At 36.8% G+C, this 18,548-nt stretch overlaps 2 protein-coding genes across 3 annotated transcripts in view; one reads left to right on the forward strand and one right to left on the reverse strand.

Annotated features, from left to right (window-relative positions):
• The window catches only part of LOC107089515 (zinc metalloproteinase-disintegrin-like 2d), a 16,613-nt gene extending 3,843 nt beyond the window's left edge, over nucleotides 1-12,770 (forward strand). The window contains exons 3-23 of the mRNA XM_015382356.1: nucleotides 670-743; nucleotides 832-907; nucleotides 1,164-1,240; nucleotides 1,529-1,739; nucleotides 2,716-2,781; nucleotides 3,749-3,811; nucleotides 3,893-4,062; nucleotides 4,150-4,231; nucleotides 4,318-4,460; nucleotides 4,554-4,740; nucleotides 5,027-5,116; nucleotides 7,763-7,961; nucleotides 8,378-8,480; nucleotides 8,569-8,734; nucleotides 8,811-8,891; nucleotides 9,040-9,124; nucleotides 9,489-9,612; nucleotides 9,689-9,848; nucleotides 9,929-9,973; nucleotides 10,641-10,691; nucleotides 11,279-12,770. Of these exons, the coding sequence (XP_015237842.1) occupies nucleotides 670-743; nucleotides 832-907; nucleotides 1,164-1,240; nucleotides 1,529-1,739; nucleotides 2,716-2,781; nucleotides 3,749-3,811; nucleotides 3,893-4,062; nucleotides 4,150-4,231; nucleotides 4,318-4,460; nucleotides 4,554-4,740; nucleotides 5,027-5,116; nucleotides 7,763-7,961; nucleotides 8,378-8,480; nucleotides 8,569-8,734; nucleotides 8,811-8,891; nucleotides 9,040-9,124; nucleotides 9,489-9,612; nucleotides 9,689-9,848; nucleotides 9,929-9,973; nucleotides 10,641-10,691; nucleotides 11,279-11,398 (2,373 nt within the window). The 3' untranslated portion in view covers nucleotides 11,399-12,770. The remainder of the gene's footprint in view (nucleotides 1-669; nucleotides 744-831; nucleotides 908-1,163; nucleotides 1,241-1,528; nucleotides 1,740-2,715; nucleotides 2,782-3,748; nucleotides 3,812-3,892; nucleotides 4,063-4,149; nucleotides 4,232-4,317; nucleotides 4,461-4,553; nucleotides 4,741-5,026; nucleotides 5,117-7,762; nucleotides 7,962-8,377; nucleotides 8,481-8,568; nucleotides 8,735-8,810; nucleotides 8,892-9,039; nucleotides 9,125-9,488; nucleotides 9,613-9,688; nucleotides 9,849-9,928; nucleotides 9,974-10,640; nucleotides 10,692-11,278) is intronic.
• Nucleotides 12,771-16,597: 3,827 nt separating this feature from the next.
• The window catches only part of LOC107089566 (inhibitor of nuclear factor kappa-B kinase subunit alpha-like), a 23,538-nt gene continuing 21,587 nt past the window's right edge, over nucleotides 16,598-18,548 (reverse strand). For both annotated transcript variants that reach the window (XM_015382444.1, XM_015382443.1), the window contains exon 22: nucleotides 16,598-18,081. In XM_015382444.1, coding sequence (XP_015237930.1) covers nucleotides 18,016-18,081 — 66 coding nt within the window. In that variant the 3' untranslated portion in view covers nucleotides 16,598-18,015. The remainder of the gene's footprint in view (nucleotides 18,082-18,548) is intronic.

The following is an 18,548-nucleotide window of genomic DNA, read 5'->3' on the forward strand; positions in this document are numbered from 1 at the left end:
CAATATTTCATTAGTAAAAGAGATTGATATGGTGTTTTTAAATGGCAATATATCAGCATATGAAGATATTGTGATATTTTAATGTATCAATATTTTTTCTCTTGTCTTTAGAAGTTTTTAAGCCTGTAAAAAATAAGTTTTTGAGGAAGAAGAAGTAGTTTTTTTTTTTAGACTTTAGAAACTCAGAAGCTAATCAAATATCGGTTAAATATCGGTGGGGTGGCCGATGTCCGATATTCAGTTTTAAGGCCGATACAGGCCGATACCGATAGTGGGCCGATTATATTGTGCATCCCTAACATAGACCTTTCTTTTTGAAATCATAAGGAAAGCAAATTGACGCATCCAGTATCAAATGCTGCAGCTTCTTATGCTGTATAAGACAGTTTTAGTATTTGTTTCCCTGCTTCTGACTGCAGTGCCGTGCTAAGCTGCACCTCAATTCCACTCTACTAGATGTGGTAGTAATTACTTAATTAACATAATTAACTTTTAATGGAAAGTGTGTTTTTAAACAGTTAGTGTCTCATTGTATGAAACCCACTAACTGAACGACTAACTGACAAAGACTCCTGGATCTGTGATAAAATGTTTTCAGAAAATAAAACTGATGAAAAGATCTCTAAGCTGAGGATGTTTAGTGGTTGCTAATGATTATATACTCTGCAGCTTTATCCTGACACAGTTCAGTATGACCTGGTCATTGAAGGGAGAAACCATGCTGTTCATTTGGAAAAGAACAGGTAAACGTCAGATTCCTACTTTAGAAACAAAGGATCTCAGTCGGTAAATATGTTCAAATAAGAAGCTGTATTTTAATTTTGTTTACAGGAATCTTATCAGTAAAAGCTACACTGAAACGTACTATTTAGAGGATGGAAAAAGAGTGACATCACAACCGAATGAGGTACGGTTTTACTTTTTGATTTATTTATACTACAGCTGTTTCGACGCCTGAAAATGTAATTTTGTTGTCGATTGAAACTTAAGATGCAATCAAAAATGCAGGTGTTAGTATTATGCTTCATCTTTTTTCCTCTTTGTTACCCAGCATCAATAAAAAGCTCCATTCAGTGCATCTACTTCATGATTTCTTTGTATGTGGAAAACAAAGAGGCTCTTTGTTAGTAAAAACTGTTTTGTTTTTGTCATATTTTTTTCAGGACCACTGCTTCTACCACGGACATGTTCAAGGTGAAGCCGACTCTTCGGTCAGCGTGGGAATCTGTTCAGGCATCAGGTCAGAAAAAAACAGATTGTAAAAGATTGTTTTCACCACCCAGCACTTCCTCTTCCTATTTCACCTCCTATCCAAACCTGATGTCTGTTAAAATAACTGATAGAAATTGAGCAACGCTTTTTTATATGTAATCATGATCTTACTTCTCATGGTTGTTTCTAGTTGTACAGCGTATTATTTTGGTCCCGTTATGATTGTCCTGCATTTTATTGTGAGAGTAACGTTTAAAGCATCGTTTTCTTCCTTGTTTGTCTAAATCTGCTCCTTGTTCTCCTGTGTTTTTGCTAGCGGCTTTCTGAGAGTCCAGCAGCAGGTTTACCTAATAGAGCCTCTGGGACGGACTGCGGATGGAGAACATGCCGTCTACAGACGGGAGCACCTGAAAATCCCCGGCCAGTCTGACAGTAGTTCCTCTTCGAACACGACCCTGACGTTTGATTTGGATCAGAACCAGGAGCCGCGCCCTCAGCCAGAGGGCCTCTTTAAGTCCAGATCATGGGTACTTTTCTGCTTTTAATTCCTGATCATCTAACTTGTTGTTTTCTAACCAAACCAGCAACATGGTTTAGTAAAATATAGTTTTTTTATTAGTTGGGATATGAATATATCTTCCTACTGTAGGCTTATTCGCATAAACTTTCCACTCAGCAGTTTGTTTGTTTTTTTTTAAAGGTGTTTAGGCAAATTAAGCTTATCACTTTTGAAGTTAGTGATCCTACAGAAGTGGATTATAATCCAGTAAATCAGCTCAGGCTGTCAGACCTTGAATATATATGCTGGTTCTCTGTATTTCAAAACAAGCATCTCAGATTAATGCATTTGTTTTAGGCTGCATGTGAGGTTCTACTGTACGGAAGCGAATCGTTACCATATTTCAAATGAAAAAGCATTTCCAGAAATGCTTTTTAATTTTAAGAATGTGACTGCATTGCTAGACTCATAAATAAAATTAGTAACCAATCATCCTATTTGCATTTTAATTTTCGTCTTTAACACTGCTCATCATTTTATTTAATTAAAATGAAAAAGAAAAAGAGATTTGAGATTTATTTTTCAAAATATACCCCAGCAAATACATACCAAAAAGCATTTCTGGAAATGCTTTTTCATTTTCAAATTTTACATTTCAAATGGAATTTTGATATGTATTTGCTGGGGTACATAAGTAAAAGGATGAGCAGTGTTAAAGAAGAAAACTCAAATGCAAATAGGATGATTGATTACTAATTTTATTTATGAGTCTAGCAATGCAGCCACATTCTTAAAATTAAAAAGCATTTCTGGAAATGTTTTTTCATTTGAAATATGGTAACGATTCGCTTCCATACTACCGTGACTTTTTACATGAAGATGCTTTTTAGTGAGTGTTACACACAGAAGTTTTTTTTCTCATTGTTCACTCCTTAACTTTAAGACTAACTAACCTGCATAGTGTGAATTTTAAATGCAAACAATCTCCTTTTCTTTTCACTCAGAAAACAAAATCAGCACCAGGTCCTCAGAAATTTGTCGAGTTGTTTGTGGTGGTGGACAACACTGAGGTAAATGCTTGAACAAAGGTACCACGCTTTGGTGACTGTTTTTTTATTTTTTATAAATGCATTTATTGAAGAAACTGATGAGTCATATACATAAAGAAAATGCAAAATTTTCCTCATTGCATTTTCTTGTTTTTTCTCCCATGAAACAATAGGCCTACTAAACAAAATTTAGCTCAAACCAAATCTAAAGGGCATTACATACAACACACTTGTATTGAATAAACAAAATTTTAAATAAAAATACACCCATGCACACAGGGGGAGAGGAAGTGGGTGGGGTTATTATTCTGAAGGCAAGGTAAGGCAAGGCACCTTTATTTGTATAGCACATTTCAGCAACAGGGCAAGTCAAAGTGCTTTACATAAAATCTGTTAAAAAAATAAATAAACCACAGATTTAAAGTGATTTACAATATTCCATAAAGAATAACATTTATTTCTGAATTTTTACTATTTTCCTTTCATTGCTAAATGTTTTTTCTCCATTTTAAGAAATCATAGAACATCGTGAAACCACTGAGATATTAAAGGTGCTTTTTAAACATTTTTTTCATCTGACAATAAGTGATGTAAAAGCCGATATTTTGGCGTGAAAATGGTCCATTAAAACAGACTTTACCAAAAATAGCTAAATAAGGATTCATATAAATTTTGGGATGTGTGGGATGATGATGTCACTAGAGGAAAACAGCGGATAAGCTAGCAGTAGTTGGAAAACCAACAGGATGGTTGAAAAAGCACACCTCAAAAGTCCTCTGATAAGACCTCTGTGATGTCACCAAAGGGTTTAATCAAAACTGAATTATTAGATGACTTTTTACAACCAACTAACAAAAAAAAAAGAGAGACGTTGACCTGGATGAATCGTTGCTTTGGTGCCAGATTGCATCTTTAGCGGCTACTGAAGCTTAAAGGCCGGTTTGTTGTTTGGTGGACTCATCTGAAAAGCTTTCCTCTTCTCTTCCAGTACAAACGGTACGGAAAAGACACCAGGTCTCGCATTCTTGGCGTGGTGAATCACATCGACCAGGTAAAGTCGTTTTTCAATGTTTGTGCTTCTAAATGTTTTATTTCTTATTTGCTCCTGAGCTTCTGGCCTTCTTCCCCGCAGCTGTACCGCTCTGTGAACATCCGCATCATGCTGGTGGGCTTGGAGATCTGGTCCTACAGAGATTACATCGACGTGCTGGGAAACACGGACGATACTCTGGATAACTTCCTGGTGTGGCGCCAGGCCGACCTTTTGCCGAGAGCAAAGCACGATAACGCCCAGCTGGTGACGTGAGGATCGCTGATGGGAATCAGTGCAAAAGTTAAAACCTTTAAGGCTTCCACTTTGAAATGACGTTGGACTCTTGTCTTTCACAGCGGCAAAGACTTTGATGGAGACACGGTGGGACTGGCCAATAAGTTTGCCATGTGCACTTTAAACTCGGGAGCAGTCAACCAGGTCAGTGTTGTCACATTTTTACGCTAGCTGCGTTTTGTTTCATTTCTTTTGCATTTTTCAGCATCAGATCTCCATATCTGCTTTAGGACCACCACGAGAACCCGCTAGGTCTTGCTTCCACCATCGCTCATGAGATGGGACATAACTTCGGGCTTTCCCATGATACAGCAGGGTGTGTCTGTGGTCCAGCTTACAGCAGAAACAACTGTTTGATGACTGAAAAACTCAAGTAAGAAGTGATGTTAAAACCATTTTTTCAGCCTGTTTCTCATCTTAGTAGATGTTTAAATCCTCAGTGCCTTTATGATTATGTTCCACTCAGTTCAGGGGGCCAGGCTTTTCCAGACTTTTTCAGCGACTGCAGCATCCAGCAGCTCGCTCAGTTCATGAAGCGAGCGCAGCCAGACTGCCTGCACTTTCCAGGCCCCATCAGTACCATCGCTGTGGGCCCCCTCTGCGGAAATGGTCTGCTGGACCCCGGAGAGGAGTGTGACTGTGGCACAGCTGAGGTAAAAACCTGATTTCTATTTCTGCCTTACTGAGGTTACAGCTAATGATCAAACTGAAAGAGTTCAAAATAGGGCTTCAAAATCTGTTCGTATTAAAAAATATATTTTCTTTTAGATGCTCTGGGAAAGAATGCTTAAAGTGTCAATCTACATCCTTCTGTTATTTTCCTTTTTTTTTATATTTGTAAACTGCTCAACGATCCAATGTCACCACGCCTCAAAAATTAAAATTAACTCATTATTAGCTTGGACAGGTTTTTTTATTTGTATTATTGTTTCCTGTTAGGAATGTAGCAACCCTTGCTGTGATGCCTCAACGTGTCGCCTGACTGAGGGATCCCAGTGTGCTCATGGAGAATGCTGCCACCGCTGTCAGGTACGCCTTCAGATGGTAGAGATACCTGCTAATTAGGACTGCAGCTAACAATTATTTTAATCGATTACACTGTTGATTTTTTTTTTTCTTCAACTAATCGATTCATTTCATTACATTTTTTTTATTTCAGTCATGTCGTTAGCTTTTTTTAAAGCGTTGTTTCATGAATAACTTCACATTGTATTTTGTTTACATGAGTGAAAAGGAGCAAAAAGAAGACAAAGTTTATAACATGTCCTCCTTTCTCCAAGCACAAAACAAAATATTAAAGATGGCCTGATGTTCATTTTGCAATATAACTTCAAGCCATACAGGCAGGCCATGTTTTCACAAAAAAAAAAAATTACATTTATTTCTTATGTTTCTTATGTCTCTGTATACGTTATCATGTATAATGTTTCTAAATTTTATACGGTCAAGTAATTTTAATAGTTTTGATTTTCTAAATAGTTAATAATCGGATAGCAAAAAAGCAAAAAAAGATGTAACTAAAACTTTTCCACCTAAGGAATTGTGGATAGAGCATATTGATGGACAAAATATTTTTTTTTATCTTAAATGCAAAATATTTATCATTTTTTTTATACAGTTTTGCTATAGTAACTGCTCTAAGTTGGTCGTTCTGTCAGCTAAAGGCATGTTTTAGAGTCTCTATACTCAAATTAACAATTAACAATGGATTATTAAATTAGTTGATGATTAATCCGATTAATTGTTTCAGCCTTTCTGCTTTTAAGTCTTTTACATTGTTACTTTTGTCACTTTAGTTATAGTTATTCCCAGAGATGGGAAGTAACGAAGTACAAATACTTCGTTACTGTACTCAAGTAGATTTTTCTGATATTTTTACTTTACTTTACTACTTATTTTTATGGCGACTTTTTACTTCTACTCCTTAAATTATTACACAAATATCTGTACTTTCTACTCCTTACATTTAAAAAAATTGGCTCGTTACTTTAGTTTTGAATCATTTCAATGGAGTTACCGTTATTATTTTTCACGTCATCAATACCAAATTCAATCTAATTGGATGGGAATCTACGTTGCATTTGACGCACCACTACAAGATGAATCGACAGATTCGGCGTTATTCATTCTCGGCAAATCATTGCAGCTTGGTGGCGGTGGCGTTAGCATAGTAGCATGGACGACGAGATGATTGAAAATGAACACAACGGAGATCTAGTCCTATTGGCAGACATCCATTTAAAATGTAGGCAACGGCATGAAAAAAGTGGTTTCTACTTTTACTTTTATACTTTAAGTAAATTTACAAGCCTGTACTTTGTTACTTTTACTTGAGTAAAGAAGTTTAATCAGTACTTCCACTTTTACCAGAGTATTTTTTAACACAAGTATCTGTACTTTTACTCAAGTACAGAAAGTGAGTACTTTTGCCATCTCTGGTTATTTCCAAAGTAGATTAATTAATTTAGATTTTAAACTTCCACATGTAAAAATAGCCATTTAATGTTTGTGACAAATATTTCGTCATCTTTCAACTCTAAAATCTACTAAAGGTGGTTTGGGCTTATCCTTTATTGTTTTTATGAAATATCTCTCAAACTTTAAGAATCAAATCTCTATTAATATGTTGACCAAGCATCTGTATGTCAAATTTCTGTGAGCCTGATAAAATACATCCATTGGCTCCTTGGAAGATCAGCTTTAGCATCACTTTACAGTAAGGCTTATGACATTTGTTAACCTTTGTTAATTTCTATATAGAAATCTAGATATAGAAAAAGTTCTTCAAACTCTATATAACATTTATTAGAGTTGACATATAGTGAAAAAACATTCTTAAAGCAACACTGCATAACTTTAGATACTATTAGCTTTATTTGAGAAATGTTAAATGCTTTTTAAGGTAATGTTTTCAGCAGATGATGCGTATTGATGCTCGGTTTGTGACCCTGTTTATAAAAATTCTTTATTTATGATCCATTGCTAAGTGAGTCATGTGATCCACAGCGGTCTGAGCTCCCCTTAAACAGAAGGCTAACTAAGCTAAACCTTTTTTTTAAGCGATCAAACATCTAATCCCGACCTGATCAGACATATTTTAAATTTTCTGATGTAGGGTTGAATCTCTTTATCGATAAACTTCCCATTCTGCTGGTCCAACATGGTCTGCTATCAGAGTCTAAAACAGAGAGGAAACGGTTTTATTTTTCGACACTTCGGTGTTACCAGCTGCTTTTATTTACATAGAAAGTTGCTTTAAGTATTATTACATCCGTATTACTGCACCAAAGCATTTGGTTAAAGTTCTTTTGTCATAAAAAGTGAAGTTGCTGTTCTTCATTCACAGATAAAATTGTGTTATTGAGGACGTTTAAAGCGGTCAAAAACATACAGTGCCTTCATTTAGATGATGATAAATGTAGGTTTGGATGCTCTGTGGTCACATAAGCACATTTATAGTAGAATAGTCCTGTTATATGTCTATAAAAAGACGTCGGTCCCAATAGTGTTTTGATCTTCAATTCTGAGCCTAAATAGAATTCCAGTACCGGGTGCGCTAAGACCGTAGTACCACAGAACTATCAAAAGATGAGGACAATTGATGCAGCTACCTTATAGAGCATGACCCAAAGCTGTTACAGAAGACTGTTAACCTGGTATGTTTGTATCCAACAGCTGAAAGCATCTGACAGCATGTGCAGGAGTTCTGCCGGCGATTGTGACCTGCCTGAATACTGCAGCGGCGTCTCAGCGGATTGTCCCGAGGACAGCTTCGAGATGAACGGGAAACCCTGCTACAACCCTAAGCTGGGTCACTGCTACAACGGCCAGTGTCCCACAAGAGCGCAGCACTGCTGGAGGCTGTTTGGAGAAGGTACTTTCCACACACCAGTTTCAGTTGGCGGCCATGTTGCCTTGCAGAAAAAAAGGTCTTGGGTTTGGTCTGACCTCAGGATGGTTTACAGGAGTTGGCATGTTTTTCACATGCATGCATAGGTCTCTTGTGTAACTTCGGCCTTCTTCCACCGTTTGAAACCATCCTGTTTTATTTAATTGTTAAAGAGATGCTTGGTTTCCCCTGAGAAGACCCCAATATTACTTTAACTAAGAAGTTCAAACATTGATGTGACATTAATGACATGAAATGATGCAGACGGGTCTCCAAATGCTTCTTTTTTCATATATTTAGTGTGTCCCCATTTAAGATATTTTCATGACTGCAATTATTATCAAAGTGATTATGATAAAAACAGTAAAAAAAAAAGAAAACATTCTGATTTCTTCTTGCAGGAGCCAAAGAAGGCCCAGATGTGTGTTTTAACCTAAATAAACAGGGAGATGAAGGTGCTAACTGTGGGAGGGAAGGACAGGGCTTCATTCGCTGCTCACCTCAGTATGTATCAAGTAAAATCTGATTTCTGCAGCATTGATAGAGGCTGGGAATGAGTTTTAACCTATTGTGTTGTTTTTATTGCTTTTAGGAATCTGAAATGTGGGTCTATGTTTTGTGTCGGAGGGAAGGAGTCAATCACAGGTAAACACGCAGTTTTTAATGTGTTTGGTGTCGAGTGTAGGCTGGTCCTGGAGGTCGATAACACCAGAAACCTGAACATGGTGCCGAATGGAACCACATGTGGACAAGATAAGGTATAGCAACTTAAAAAGAAGACTCTATTGAAATGATCTGGACTTCCTTTGCTCAGGCTGAAACGTGTGTTTTCAGGTTTGCCTTGGAAACAGATGTGTGGATGTTTCAGTTTTTGGGAAAAGAGATGAATGTGCAAAGAAATGCAACAACAAAGGGGTACGTTCTCCCTGTGATCCAGCCATCTTTCCTCATGTTAACCCAGACGGATTAGCCTTCCAACCGGAGTCTAATTCAAAGACGAACTAGCAGATGAATCATTGGAAAGTTGAAGATGATACTTGAGCTTTTTAAAACTTGCTTTCAGGTGTGTAACCACAAGAATGAATGCCACTGTAATCCTGGATGGGCTCCTCCATACTGCAACATCAAATATGCAGACATAGTTAAAGGTAAACTTTTCAACATTAACTTTTGACTGTTTAGTTTTGCTTTAATCCAACAATACTGCACTGAAATCATCATCATGGTTGCTTTCATATTCGTATCCTTTTCCTAACCAAGTTCTCTGCAGAACCTCAGACAGTCACCTTTGGGTTCTCTATCAACTTTCATTTCCATTCATCCTTCTTTAAGGCTCTTTTAAATCAAATGAGGAATCTCTGAACATGTTGGACTTTGACTAGGTCAATTTTTACTCATAAATAAAATTTTAGCTTCAGCTGAGAAAACGATGAACATCTAATAGGGTCTTTTAATCCCTAAGATTAGCACCACTGCTTGTGTCAGATTAATTTTAACCTTTCTTTGCTGCAGGTCAGACCATGATGGTAGCTGGCGTGTGTGCTGCTGTCTCCACGCTCCTGGTGATCATGTCAGTGATCGTAGGACTGGTCTGCTGTAAGAAGAACGACATGAGGAACGTCTACATGTATAAAATGTAGGTAGTTCCTGCTGATGAGAACATTTATTTTGTATTTTTGTCCATCCTGCTGATTTAAATCTCATGTTTACAGGAAAAAGCGGCCTTCTCCTGGTGAGAAGAACCCCATGTTCCAGGAAAAGGGCGTCAGAGAAAGACCTCAGATCAGCCAGCCCACTCTGACAGAGTCCACTTCCACTCAGGCCTGCAGTCCTCTGTTTGTTACTGTGACGCCTAGCAGACCTGCTTCACTGGTACGTCCTCCTCAGTTTTTCAGATAAAAGAAAAAAAGTCTTCAAACCAAAATAACAAAGTTCTTGTTTTTTTTCCCCAGCCTCAACCTAAACCTTCATCATCCTCCACCTCTGAAACTGAGCCAGTACGTTTGCTGGTTGCAATCTCAAATCTTTGCATCATTTAAAATCAAATTAAATCTGCAGCTAAAGTCTTTAACCTTTTTAGTTATTTTGAATATCTTCAAAATAACTGAGAACTGTTGCTATTGAAGAGAAGAAGTGAAGCAAGCAAAGACAAGTTCCCAGATAGATATATCATTCTCTCTGTTTCTGTAGATCTATATCACTAACTGTTCTATTCTGTTGATATTTTTATGCAGAGATTCATATTTTAGAGCATTTTAAAGTATTTCCTCCAAGACTTGATAGTAATCTGGTACCTTTAATGTTTAATTACAGACAAAATTTAGGTTTTCTTATTTTATAGAGTTTCGGCTCTACTTAAACCTAAGCTGTGTTATGTTTTCAAACTAATAATCAATCAATACTGCATTTTAAGTCAGATGAATCAATGCAACTAGAGCAGAAATTTGCTTGTTAAAAAGATTGTAATCTGGATTTTGGATTAATCCCTTGGACCATATTAGGAAGTACATTACAATAGAAATGTTTTAGGATGAATAAAAGCAGTTTTTTTTTTTTTAATAAAATAAAAACAGATTTTTTGCCATTTCGGATGCTTACCAGTTGTGTCCAAAGTTAGACTAAAAGCATATCAACTGTTTTTTTTTTATTCTTTTTGCACCACAGACCAAACCTTTACCTCCAGCCAAACCTTTGTCTCCTCCAAGTAAACCAAAGGTGAGTCGTTTTTCAGTCTCACAGGATTTTTTAATAATATTTAATGGATTTTACCCGTCCTTAAAGCTTTTTTAAGAAGTATAAATCGCTCTCATCTTAGTGAAAGTCAACTGCTGCTGCTCAAACACTTCTTTTGGTTTTAACAGCGAATTGTGCTGATTTTATCTCCGACTGTATTTAGGAAGTTATTCTTGTCAAAATGTAGAAAAGCTCAGAACTATCAAAGATTCACAATCTGGGATAAAACTGAGGAAGTCATTTTCCTATTTTTCTAGCTGATAATATTAATAGGTCTAACTCATAATAAATGTTTTTTGTTTTTTTTCTTTTTAGGGGGATTTTTTTAAGTGAGCAAAGAGGTTTAGAAACAAACTGTTCCTTTTTATAGCTCCTTCAGAATAAAAGCATTTATAATTCACAGAATGATGCTTTGGTTCTGAGGGGCCAGAAAACTATGCCAGAAAAAAAATAACTTTAATGAGATTAAAACACAACAGACTATAGATAAACTGTACAACATTGTTTAACAAAGGAAATTACTACCAGAATAAACTCATAAAATTTCTCTTCCTGATGTTGATGTTTAGAACCATGGAACCAAACCAGGTCCTCCACCTAAACCTCCAGTCAAACCCCCTCCTCCGGTTGCCAGATTCAAGCCTCCTCCTCTTCCGGCAGCGAAGCCTCGACTCATCAGACCTGTATGACATCCTGGTTCATCTCAGATGATTTAAAATCAAAGATCCGCTCCGGCTGGAAAACATAAAGCTTAAAAAGCTTTATTAAAATCGGACAAACAGCTGCTCTGCAGCAGGGAGATTTTTTTTATTTTGTTTTTTATATAAAAAGTATTCTTTTTCTACACTTTTTACGCATCGGATGCTGAGCTGCACTGACTTTTCTGTATTTATTTCACATTAAGTGTTACTGAAAGAAACAAGACGACTTTTATTTTTTTGTGCTTCCTTTTTAAAAGAAATCAGACTTTTTTTCATTTTTTTGATGACCTCATGTTTGTAATTTATGTTTTAACACCTCGGAGAGGCTCCTGGGCTCTGCTGACTCTCCGATCGGAATGTAATGCTCTATAATTATAACCTGCATTAAGTATCGAATCCCTCCAAATGACTCGAAGACCTCAGGGCAGATGGGTCACGTTGTTAAATCGCTGCTCATTTTCTGTCCTATGTTTTCTGCTCATACTCCAGTCATTGCTGTTTTTTGGGCCGTTCCAAGGCTAAAGGGGTGTTCACTTCCCCTTTGGTGAGCTCTGGGTCTCCTCATGTTGTGCATTCCCTGATAAACTCGAAAGAGGCATTCAGAAAAAATCCTGATCAGAACCTGAACCTCCTATCATTAGTCCTTCAAAATGCAAAGAAGATACAACCTTCCCCCTGACTAATGGAGCTCCTGGCCTAATTATAAGGTCTTCATCTTGGATCCTGCTCTTGTAACCCTTTCCAGATGAAGCAACAGTCCGTCCATCCATCTCCCACTTCCTCCTTAATCCAACGTCTGATAAAAGTCCAGAGTAAAAGTTTCCCAGCTAGGCTGAGAGTTGGAACACATGTTCTCTGCCAAACCCATAAAGAAGAACCAGACCTTACATGTTTCCTTTGGAATAAACAGCTGAAGCAGCAGCGTCTGTGAGAGAGGCTGTTTTGTAACATGATGTTAGATAAGCTGCATACGTTCTGCATCAGTAATATTTCATGTCTATCGACAGGAATGCTGCTTTAAAAAAAAAGAAAAACTAAAACCTCCTTTCAATCAGAAAATCTTCACCTTTTAATATGTGATCATTTCATTTTGACTGTTTATCTTTCTGGGTAGAAAAAAAAAGCATTTCTATCATCACAGTTAAAAAAATCTGTCTGCACTGGATGTAAACTCTGGAAGTTTGCAATCAACACCCTGAATGTTTTCTTTGCTTTTGAATCGAAGCGAATTAAACATATTTTGCATATTCTTTTATTTGAGCATGCATAAATAGTAGAAATATTGGAGGCCTTACATTTTGTATCACTGTTTGTATTTAACTCATATGGTGTCTCAATAGTGGGATAAAAACTAAACAAAAAACATTTTGAGATGCATCTTCGTTGTAAAAGCCTTTTATTTTGTGTCATGCTGTTAGAACTTGACTGATGGAATGTAAACCTTTTTGGTCCACAGCAAATAAAGCGCACTTTACTCTGCCTGTGTGGTCATGGTGCGTCAGCAGATTGTGCGATTAATGGTGGAAGCTGCATTTTCACACTTAAGATATTTTTGTCGCTTCATACAGATTACACAACGAAGCGGTCACTGCATCCGTTCCAGTTAACTTAATGTTCTTTAAAGAGAAGAAGGAGGAGGCAGCAGGATGGGTGAAACATTTTTTTGTTTTTGTAAGAGGTAGTTTTAAAAAGATGAATCTCCTGCTTTTACGCTCAGAAAACACATCAGGTCATTAGAAAATCAGTGTTATTCAAAAAATCAGAATACAAGAGAAATGGACGCCTATGCAATGAAACAATATACACAGTGGCTAAAGTCTAATAAATATACTGATGTTAAAGAAGCAGTCAGAACCAGCTGTCCTTGGTCATAACTCCTTTCTTTTTGTCCAGTTTTATAAAATCAAAGGTAACTAAAAAGGCTAAGAAATGGACAATTAAAGATGCAATATATATATATATATATCTATATATATATAGATATATATATATATATAGGGGAACATCCATTGCCTACAATTGCTACTAATTTCATATTTATATAGCATATTTTACAGATAAAAATTACTCTAATTTAAAATAAATATTTAAAAAGAAAAATAGTTTAAGATGTTAATTGGTCTGCCAGTATGACGTCAATAACAAGGCTTTTAAGCACCTTTGGGATTATAGATTGTCATTTTCCCCTTTTTTCTGTAAATAGGTGCAATCTGAAGATCAATTTAATATAAATATCTAAACATTCTTTATTGGCACTAGTGATCTATTTTTTTTCCCCCTGAATGCAGGTTACATTCAACAAACAAATGTATGATTGTTTGTGGACAGGAATAAAGATAAAATGCTGTTATTTAAATTATTTTTCCTAATTGCCAGGTCTAGTTCTGCAGCTTTTAGATGCTTCTCTGCAAAGGAAGCAGCTCATCAGCATCATTAAGCTCTGCAGAGGCTGGGTAAACAGATTATTGAACCTGGGTACTCCTGCTGTACTAATTTAAATGTATTATTTTAAATATATTACTTTGATCATTATAGCAAAATGACTCCTTTCCTGTTAGAGTCTGCATTTAACTATTAACTAAGACAAGTTAAAGGATTATGAAAGGGCTTCTCTACATTAGTCAACATCCTTCCTCCATCCATTCATCAGGGGAGCCTTTAAAAAGGATCATGAATGTTTCACCCTACCTGAAGCAGCAGGCTAACAGTGAGATGCATGATGCTGGCATTAGAAGAGTGAATGTAACAAAAGAACCAGACTTGTAGATCAGCAGGGGGATGTAATATGCAGCTGCTGGATCCTGGAAATGGCTGATTAACACTGACTCACCAACAAATCTGCCGGAGAAACAGCTGCAGAGCAGAGACCCTTTCAGCAGGAGAGCCTGGATCACAATAGTGAGTTTCAAGGAAAACAAACATGCAGAATTAAAACAACCATTCCCCAACAACAACAACTAAGATTTTTTTATGCAGAAAAATATTAAGCTATTTGACATGACTTCATGCCCTGGCAGCTCCCTGAAATACAGTAGCTTAGATGGGTCCAGTGAGGTCATGAGAAGGTGAACTCGATCTGCAGGAATACTCAGCCTCTGATCTGATTGATTACGGTTGAAACACTGAGTCAGATTATCTTGATTGTTTCCAGCTTCCAGGAATTTGAGTGTTGTTTTAAAACTGGCCTGAACTGAGTCACGGCTTAAATCCTTCAATAATTGCACCGTTTGTTAGTCAGGCCTTTCCTGAAGGAAAAAGGACAGAGAAACAGGGAGGCATCAGGAAGCGAATTAACTTTAAACGCCTCCATCCTGAGCAGTTCAATAGTGCTACTTAACCTGGGATTATAGTGTTACATACGATTTATCTAAGAAGTAGATGCAAAGAAATGAAATGCAAGGTATTGGGAGAAAGAAACAACACAGGAAAAAATAAAAAAGTATTTTTTTCTTAAAATAAGAACATTTGCTCTTGGATTTAGAAGGCAAAGGAGCCATTTTGCCAATGGAAGACAATTTACACTTAAAATAAGAAAAGACAATCGAAATGTCTTCTTTCAAGTACATATTATCTAATTATCTTATTTTAAAAGTAAAAATACTAATTCAATTGGCAAACTATCTCATTTACCTCCTCAAATTAAGGTTAAATACACTTAATTTAAGACATTTTCACTTATTTCTACATCATTTTTCAAGTGAAAGAGGGAATTCTTGTAACTTTAATGAGGGAAAAAAGCAAGATTTTGTAGAAATCTTTGTTATGAAGGCAGCTGCTTATAGCAATAAGTTATATTTTTTTCTTTTATTTAACTATCAAACACTTACCTAAAATATAAGCTCAGTACTGATTAAAATAAACTACAGTTACGTGTAATAAATGTATTTTTACTGTAATAATCAAAGATTAGGCAGCTATATTGGATTTGAAGTTTAGGCTAATGAGGAAAATCTGAAATCTGAAATCTTGAAATTTTAACTTTTAAAATAAAAAAAGAGCACAGTATGCATGCTTTACTTAAAGGAGAAGTTCGGTTTTTTACACTTTAAGCCCATTTTCTGTAGTGTCCAGGATGAAATCGAATGATCGACACCAAAAGTTTGACAATTGGTCCTGTCTCTGCTTTTTGGCTCATTTAGAATCAACCCCTGGCTGCTTTAGAATGGCTAGCATAGAGCATGTCCGATAATGTCCTTAAAACAACCTTAAACGTTCTTTTTTTAAAATATGCTACTCACCGTGTCGTCAGCGCTGTTCAATGACGTTCCAAAAAAAGTTTCGTGAAGAAAAAACGTTCCTGTAGTGTTTTATTTAGCATTTTGTAAATCCCATTGAGTTCTGTAGGAATAGTCAATATTCCGCTGCCACCGGAAACGGAAATGGGGCCTGTTTACACAGTTGTAGTCTTTTCGCTTCACTCTGTGTACTCCGACGTCGAGAATCAAGAATCCACCTTTCGTATTCCATTTTCAGAGTTTTTTAAAGTGTTTAACAGAGACGTTAGCACCTCGACGTCGGAGTACACAGAGTGAAGCGAAAAGACTACAACTGTGTAAACAGGCCCCATTTCCGTTTCCGGTGGCAGCGGAATATTGACTATTCCTACAGAACTCAATGGGATTTACAAAATGCTAAATAAAACACTACAGGAACGTTTTTTCTTTACGAAACTTTTTTTGGAACGTCATTGAACAGCGCTGACGACCCGGTGAGTAGCATATTTTAAAAAAAGAACGTTTAAGGTTGTTTTAAGGACATTATCGGACATGCTCTATGCAAGCCATTCTAAAGCAGCCAGGGGGGGATTCTAAATGAGCCAAAAAGCAGAGACAGGACCAATTGTCAAAATTTTGGTGTCGATCATTCGATTTCATCCTGGACACTACAGAAAATGGGCTTAAAGTGTAAAAAACCGAACTTCTCCTTTAATAAAGCAATGCAATCCAATCCAGTATTGCTTCAGTTGTGACAAATTGCACCAAAAGTTCAACATGTATGATTACCTTTGCAAAGAGTGGAACGTCTCTGCTGAGGGGCCTTTATGTTGCAACATGAACTCAAAAGACCAACATGAAAAACCAAATAAAAACAGGAACTCTGTTAAAGCGATTTATTTTAACCTGCTTAACATTTTATCTACATACATGGAAATCTCCCCCACAAAAACAAAAAAACAAAAACAAAAGGTAATATACAGAATATCAATTTAAACCAGCAGGATGGAAGAAGAAAAAAAAAAAAACAATATCCAGCTTAAGAAAAACATCAAATCCAAGTGCATAAATACAAAATCAAACAAGAAGGAAAAGCCATTGCACTTAAACTTCATAAATACAACTCGGCAATGTTATTTCTCTCTGGAGCCAACCTGTACATTCAACCCTTTGCCACTCTGGGTGCAGTTTGCATTCACATCAGATTTAAACATGTTCATAAAGTGGTTTATAAACTGAATAATCATCAGATCAACACTGAAACTGGAGATAAGACTCCTTCACACAGAGTGATCAGATCATTTAAAAGTGATATAAATCCCAAAAAGAGAGCGAAGACATCAAACCAAATCGTTGACCTTTTAACTGGGAGGCGATTTTATTTGGGACAGTGCATGAAACTCCGCTTCCTGTTTATAGGTTTGGCCTCTTGGATGGACTTTTCGATACTTTACGCCCAAATCAGACATTAAGGTGCTTTCTGAGAGTCAGAAACTCTCTTTTTTTTGTTACCCTGGCAGTCAGCTGTAATTTATGTCCTACCGTAGGAATGTGGCCACTTTCACTCCACTGAATACAAGGTTAGGTTTAAGGACAGCATGGTTATAATATCTGCATGCCAGTAATAAATCCAGGCTGTAGGATGGGTCTTTACAAAATAAAGAAGGAAAATAAATGTTCAATTAAAGAATTTCTGTGAGATTTTGACATGAATGCAGCAGAGAACCTCCGCTCCAAAAAGCCCCGCCTCTATCACAGTTAAAAGACATTTACAGTATAGACAATGTATGAACACGATGATGGCCAGCCATGTATGAGGCACACATGACAGAAAACACCTTTTCTTATGATTGAATACACTAGCTTCAAAAACAGACACGTAACGTAAACCCCCGAAAACATCAATAGTAAAATATCCAAAACCGATGGTGAGTGATTAACGGTTTCTGTTTTTTTGTTTCTGTGAATTCTGACGCTGCTTCAGCAGATCGTCTTCACAGAGGCTACATGGGAGTATCAAAGTGCTTTCATCTCCTCTTCCATCCCTCCCCCCAGATCTCCACCCAGAACATTTCCTGTTTTTATTTCCCCCGTGCCACAAGGTTTCCCATGTTTCCTCCGGCGCTACAGTTAGCTCAGAGATACCACCCCCGCAGGACGATGAGATCTGCCACGGGAAATTGCGCAGCACGATGGAAAGGAGTGGAGACGCAGCTTTTATTCTCTGGTATAAAAACAGGGTTATTTATTTAGCCAACCTTCCACCGTGTGGGATGATGGGAGAAGACGGAGACCACATAAGGCTGCACGCTGCATGATGTCATTCCACCGAGCCAACTGCCCTTAGTGTCACTCTGAGCACCGGAGGGAAAGGAGGAGGAAGGCAGGGATTTATGCGTTTTGCTTTTTTAGTTTTGTCGTTAACGTTTCGTATTTTGTCCAGCTCCAGTCTTGCTCCTTTAGAGAAAGAAAAAAAAAATCACTATTAAATTCATAAAGAAATGGTCTTAAAAGAGAAAGTTTGTAGTTTATGAAGCAGTTTCTCCCAAGGAGAGCTTATGAGTAGTTAGTATCCTACCTAAAGCAAATTCCTACCCTTATATTTGCATTTAATGAGCAAGAAAACCAAAAAATATTCTTGGGAATTGAAGCTAAAATCTAGAGCAGGTTATTTTGACAACTTTTTCTAAAATTAGATCATTTAAGACTTTATTTCAGTAACTCAAAGCAAAAACTAAACACCAATAGAGAGCTGTGGAAAATAGCTTCTGTTTCAATCCAATAGATTAAAAAGCAGTTTTTAAACACAGAATTAATTTAAGTATAAAAGCCTCCAAGAAGGTGGATGAAGAATTTTTAAGTTATCGGACTGAGGTAAGATGTTTACTGCTCATAACCTCTCCACAGAACACAGCTGTTAAAAA

This window comes from Cyprinodon variegatus, unplaced genomic scaffold, assembly GCF_000732505.1.
Source record: "Cyprinodon variegatus isolate N-32 unplaced genomic scaffold, C_variegatus-1.0 Scaffold256, whole genome shotgun sequence".
NCBI lineage: Eukaryota > Metazoa > Chordata > Actinopteri > Cyprinodontiformes > Cyprinodontidae > Cyprinodon > Cyprinodon variegatus.